This window comes from Capra hircus (genome assembly GCF_001704415.2).
Source record: "Capra hircus breed San Clemente chromosome X unlocalized genomic scaffold, ASM170441v1, whole genome shotgun sequence".
In the NCBI taxonomy this organism is placed as follows: Eukaryota; Metazoa; Chordata; class Mammalia; order Artiodactyla; family Bovidae; genus Capra; species Capra hircus.
The window spans coordinates 34,379,600-34,386,365 of NW_017189517.1; the positions used below are offsets into that span (position 1 = coordinate 34,379,600).

The 6,766-nt window shown below is 41.4% G+C and overlaps 1 protein-coding gene across 1 annotated transcript; it reads right to left on the reverse strand.

Annotated features, from left to right (window-relative positions):
- Positions 1-3,818: 3,818 nt before the first annotated feature.
- LOC108634437 (histone H2B type F-M-like) lies at positions 3,819-4,352 on the reverse strand. The gene has a single exon (XM_018044097.1). It carries the CDS (start codon positions 4,350-4,352, stop codon positions 3,819-3,821), a length of 534 nt encoding a protein of 177 aa, XP_017899586.1.
- Positions 4,353-6,766: the final 2,414 nt, after the last annotated feature.

Here is a 6,766-nt window from a genome sequence, read left to right on the forward strand (position 1 = left end):
GCTGTTGTTGTTGTTGTTCAGTCTCTCAGTCATGTCCGACTCTTTGTGGCTCCATGAACTGCAGCATACCAGGCTTTGCTGTCCTTCACTATCTCCTGCAGTTTGCTCAAAACCATGTCTGTTGGATTGGTGATGCCATCCAACCATCTCATCCTTTTTTGCTCCCTTCTCCTCCTGCACTCAATCTTTCCCAGCATCAGGGTCTTTTCCAATGACTCAGCTCTTCTCATCAGGTAGCCAAAGTATTGGAGCTTCAGCTTCAGCATCCATCCTTCCAATGAATATTCAGGGTTGATTTCCTTAAGGATTGACTGGTTTGATCTCCTTGCTATCCAAGTGACTTGCAAGAATCTTTTCTAAGACCACAGTTCAAAAGCATCAATTCTTCGGCACTCAGCCTTCTTTATGGTCCAACTGTCACATCCACACAGGACTACTGGTAAAAACAATAGCTTTGACTGGATGGACCTTTGCTGTCAAAGTGATGCCTCTGCTTTCTACTACACTGTCTAGCTTTGTCATAGCTTTTCTTCCAAGGAGCATGCAACTTTAAATTTCATGCCTGCAGTCACCATCTGCAGTGATTTTGGAGCCCAAGAAAATAGTCTGTCACTGTTTCCACTTTTTCCCCATCTATTTGCCATGAAGTGTCGGGACCAGATGCCATGATCTTAATTTTTAATGTTAAGTTTTAAGGTTGCTTTTTCACTCTCCTCTTTCAACTTCATCAAGAGGCTCTTTAGTTCCTCCTTACTTTGTGCCATTAGGGTGGTGTCATCTGCATATGTCAGGTTGTTGATATTTCCTCAGAAATCTTGATTCCAGCTTGTGCTTCATCCATTCCAGAATTTTGCATCATGTTCTCTGCTTAGAATTTAAATAAACAGGGTGACAATACACTGACTTGATGTACTCATTTCCCAATTTGGAATCACTCCATTGTTCCATATCTGGTTCTAACTCTTGCCTCTTGACCACCATAAGGCTCCTTAGAAGACAGGTAAGGTGGTATGATGTTTCCATCACTTTAAGTATTTTCCACAGTTTGTTATGCTCCACACAAAGACTTTATTGTATTCAGTGAGGCAGAAGTCAATGATCTAAAGCAAATCAAAATATTACAAAGGATTGAAATCCCACAGAATGTTCTCTTTCTGCAGATGTACTAAATTAGAAATCAGTTTAAGATGAAAAGTAATAGGAAATATGTTTCTTTAAAATTCATCAATACACTTATAGAAAAATGACATAAGTAAAATTCAAATATAATTTTTAAGGGCCAAGAAAAAACCACAATAGAAAATATATGACCCTTAACATGAACTTCACATTCAAATGTCTTGAGGTAAAAGGAGATATCTTAGAGTTTATATTAGTAAAATCCTTTCCTAAATTGATGCAAGAGGCTGAAGATATGACCTGATCTGAGTTCATATTTTATCCCCATGATTAAAAAGAAATATGGAACCAAAAAATAACTGGCAAACTATCACAGTTCCTTCTCCCTTCAGGCTGAATTTCATAGAAATACTGTATCTGTTCAGCCCTGGTCACTCAAACACACTTTCACTCAACAGCTGTGGCTCACAGCTTGCCAGTTGACCATTGGTTGTACCAGTGGAGACAGGAGATTGAGCTGCTCTTGCTGGACACTCTCTAATGGATGTAAAATTGCAGGCCATGGAAGCTTGTGTTTTAAAGAGCAACCTGATTCTCTGCTAGAAAAACATTGATTTGAAGCATCTGTATGAATGTTTAATAGAATTTCAGAAACCAGGGAACTAGAAAAGTTAAATCTTTGTGAAAAGTTTGTTTTGCCATTCCTGTACTATATATCAATCCCCATTCATAAAATTACTTGCATGCTTAATCTGGCATATGTGTGATAAGTATAATATAGGTAGTGGATAGGTATATCTGTTTCTTCACTTTATCTATTGCATATCACACATAAAATATTTCTGAAGAATTCCATAATACACTTATGGGAGAATGAGAATAAAATGGGAAATGAAATTACTAGAACAATAATTTAGACATTATAGAACTCTATCATGTCTGACTGACCTAACGAAGCACTAAATCTGGGCTCAAGAAAAGGTTAGAATTCTGCATTTTCTCTAGTTTTCTCTCATCCTTTGGCTGATACTGACATTGTTCACAGGTTTCTACATCCAAATACAGGAGTACTGAGAATTTTTTTTAATTTTGAAAATTTTTATTTAAGTTTAGCTAAGTTACAGTATTATATTAGTTCAGGTTTACAACACAGTGTTCAATAATTTTATATATTAAACTGTTCAAAGTTACTACAAAAATAATTGCTATGTTTCCCTTTGCTCTACAGTATATTCTTACTAAGAGTTCAAGCAAGTATAGTCTAAAATATGATGAAATACTGAATTTTAATGAAAATCATAGAAAATTACAAAAGATTGAAATCGTGTAGTGCATTCTCTCTTCAATGTTGTAGTAAGCTAGAAATTAATGGGGGAAAAAAGGAATTGTAAAATCACCAACTACACTGAAAGTCACCTACATACCTACAGAAAAACAAAAGAACAGGTCAATGCACCAAGAAATACAACGGATATTAAATTAAATAAATATTATTATAAGCATTAACACTCAAATTGCTAGAGTTAGAAGAAGGAGTCCTCTGAATTCTCTGAGTTGCTGAACATCCTTCTCTTATTTTGATGCAAGGAACTAGAGACATGTCCCACTACCAGATCTGGATGCCTGTACTTAAATCACCATGGTTAAAAGCAACCACTTGAACAGAAAATCAACAAGTAAACCATCACAACTCCTTCCTAATCAATCTTGAAGGTGAAAATCACAGGAAAGCTGTTATTGGCTCATCGCTGGTCCCCCACCACACTTTGGTCCTATCATTTGGCTTACTGATTTGCCAGTCCCATTGGCTGTTACTATGGAGACTGTGGCTACAGCTTCTGTCATTCAATGATCTCATCATTTGGGCAAAACTGCACTTAAGCCAAGACTTTTGCATAAGCCCCAAAATGTTACAGGCTGTAAAAAAGAAAGAAAGAAAGAAAGAAAGAAAGAAAGAAAGAGATAAATCTGAATTAGGTAGAATACTAATTTCAGAAGGTACATTGCTTGATTCCAGAAAATTAGATTTTCAAATTTTACACTGCAGTGGGGTCCTATTTTATGTTTTTAACTGAATCCAGATTTCAGATATGTTGAAAGAGTAGGAATGGGTAATTATGATTTTTATATCTGCTGTGTAAATGGATGGTAAGTCATGTCTGACTCTCTGTGACCCTATGGACCACAGCCCACCAGGCTCCTCTGTCCATGTGATTCTCCAGGCAATACTGGAGTGGGTTGCCATGTCCTTCTCGAGGGGATCTTCCAGACCCAGGGATCAAACCTACCTCTCTTACATCTACCTGCATTGGCAGGGAGGTTCTTTACCGCTAGCGCCACCTGGGAAGGCATTTATATCTGTTACTGCATTTTATAGATTCCTATATCGAACATAAACATCTCTGAATGATACTCCTACATATAGGTGAGAGAATGACAATATGAAAGGTCAATGAAACTTTCATGGAAAGAATTTTGACCATAAAGATCTCTAAACTGGCTGACAGAGAAACCATGGATAGAAATGACTTTTTAGGAAAGTGACGAGATGCAATATGGGTAAAAAATAATTCATGATTTTCCATAGAACAATTGACAATACAGACACATATTGATGAGGTTTATAATGTTTTCCTCAGGGTAGAAATGTTTTAACCATGGACAGTAGAGCACAGGGCGAGAACCCAGAGTGCAAGTGACTATTCAGTGCTGCAGGTCTTTTCCTGCCAAGTGAGTGGCTCTGAAAAGAGCTTTTTGTTTGCAAAGTTCCGGTGGTCAGGGGTCAGCCTATGTGCCAGAGGTATATTTGATGACCATGTTGGTGGCCTCTGACATGGCATGCTTGCCCATCTCCCCAGGCAGCAGCAAGTGCACAGAGGTCTGGATCTCTCTGGAGTGATGGTACAGCGCTTGTTGTTGCGGGCCAGGTGCCCACCCTCTTCGGCTATGGGCCAAAACATATCCATCACGAAGGAATTCACGACGTTCACAGCCTCCTGTGAGAGACTCAAGCCCATGTGGACTTGCTTCAGCACCCTGGGGAAATAGCTGGTGAAGCTCTCAATGTTCTTGGAGGGGCAGCGACTGTGATGGCCACCGTGGCTGCAGCCGCGGTGGCCCTTTGGTATCTTCTTTGCCTTCCTTGGCTCCGTTTTGGAGGGCTCGGCTTCGCAGAGCTCAGTTCCTTCATTGCCCAGGTCTTCCTCAGACAGCTTAGATGATGGCTCATCCATTTCAGACTCACCTTCCCCATAGTTCAGAGGGAAGTACAGGGTGGCTTCTGAGGGCTGGTGCTTGGCTTTATAAGCCCAGCCTGCCCTAATGTCACGGCAAGGTCCATATATGATTGGATAAAATGCAAGTCAGGGAGGCCAGTCACTAGGTCATCCCATGTCATGTGTCACTGAATGCCCCTCCCCCATTGGCTCCCTGTGGATCAATCACAGCAGGAATCTTTAAACTTGCTGTGACCTCCACCAGAAACTCTTTGAACTACGTGGCATGTAGGAAAGGGCTTCCCAGGTGGCGTTAGTGTTAAAGATCTTGCCTGCCAGGGCAGGATATGTAAGAGACATGAGTTCAATCCCTGGGTCAGAAAGATCACCTGGAGGAAGGCACGGCAACCCACTCCAGTATTCTTGCCTGGAGAATCCATGGACAGAGGAACCTGGCATGCTACCATCCATAGGGTTGCAAAGAGTCGGACAGGGCTGAAGTGACTTAGCAAGCAGGCCATGTAGGAAAGAGATTAGAGAGCAGAGTTAGTCGCTCAGTTGTGTCCGACTCTGCTATCCCATGGACTGTAGCCTGCCAGGCTCCTCTGTCCATGGGATTTTCCTAGCAAGAATACTGGAGTGGGTTGCCATTTCCTCCTCCAGGGGATCTTCCTAGCCCAGGGATCGGACCCATGTCTCTTTCATCTCCTGCATTGGAAGGCAAGTTCTTTACCACTAGTGCAACCTGGGAAGCCACACTCAATACTGCCTGAGTGTAATTTAATTAAGGAGTGAAAAGGATGAGTACATGCCATCCTTTTGTGTTGTACAGGCAGAACTCAGAAAATGTTATACACTTCTTTGGAAGGAATGATGCTAAAGCTGAAACTCCAGTACTTTGGCCACCTCATGCAAAGAGTTGACTCATTGGAAAAGACTCTGATGCTGGGAGGGATTGGGGGCAGGAGGAGAAGGGGATGACCGAGGATGAGATGGCTGGATGGCATCACGGACTCGATGGATGTGAGTCTGAGTGAACTCTGGGAGATGGTGATGGACAGGGAGGCCTGGCATGCTGCGATTCATGGGGTCACAAATAGTCAGACATGACTGAGTGACTGAACTGAACTGAACTGAACAAATATATAATTAATACTGAAAATAAATGTATCCAAAAATATCCATTTTCCCTTTTTAAATAAACACTGAAATTCTGGGCTTCCTTTTTAATAGTCCATTAATTCAACAGTCCGCTAAACACTGAACTGCATCCCTGCAGTGTTTTTTAGTCACTACTCTAGGGAGTAGTGGAGAAGGCAATGGCAACCCACTCCAGTACTCTTGCCTGGAAAATCCCATGAATGGAGGAGCCTGGTAGGCTGCAGTCCATGGGGTCGCAAAGAGTCTGACACAACTGGGTGACTTCACTTTCACTTTTCATTTTCATGCATTGGAGAAGGAAATGGCAACCCACTCCAGTGTTCTTGCCTGGAGAATCCCAGGGACGGCGGAGCCTGATGGGCTTCCGTCTATGGGGTTGCACAGAGTCGGACACGACTGAAGCGACTTAGCAGCAGCAGCTAGGGAGTAGCCTATTTTCTGAGATAGAAATGCAGACATCATTCTGTTTTCATGGAGGCAGTCATGCACAAGAGTGTTGAGATGAGGTCTTGAAGGTGGAACCCCATGCGACCCCATGGACTGTAGCCTATCAGGCTCCTCCGTCCACGGAATTTTCCAGGCAAGAGTGCTGGGGTGGGTTGCCATTTCCTTCTCCAGGGGATCTTCCCGACCCAGGAATCAAACCCGGGTCTCCCACATTACAGGCAGACGCTTTACCGTCTGAGCCACCAGGGAAGCCCCTCATGATGGGATTAGTAACCTTAAAAAAAAAAAGACACTAAAAAGTAAGAAGGCAGCTGTCAGCAAGCCAAGGAGAAGGCCCTTACAAGCACAGAATCTCCCAACACCTTGATTTTGGACTTCCAGACTTAAGAACTGTGAGAAATACATGTCTTATTTAAAGGTCACCCAGTCTATAGAATTTTGTTATAGCAGCCTGAGTAAATACAAGTCATTGTAAAAAAAAGTTTCAACAATCAAGTACAAATCCTCTTGAAACAAATGTCAAAACAGAAAATCTCAACAAAACAAACAAAACCCAGATGTTATAATTATAACATAGAACTAAATGGAACTTTTAGAACTGAAAAATGTAATCACAGAAACTTTTAAAAACTCAGTGGATGGGGTCAACAGTATAGTGTAAGTGACAGAGGAAAGAATCAGTGAATTTGAGGAATATGAATAGAATTCACCCAAACTGAACAACAGAGAGAAAACAGGCCAAAAAAAAAAAAAAAAAGCTGAACAGAACCTTAGCAATCTGTAGGAAAAAAAAAAAGGATCATCAGAATCCCAGATGGAAAAAA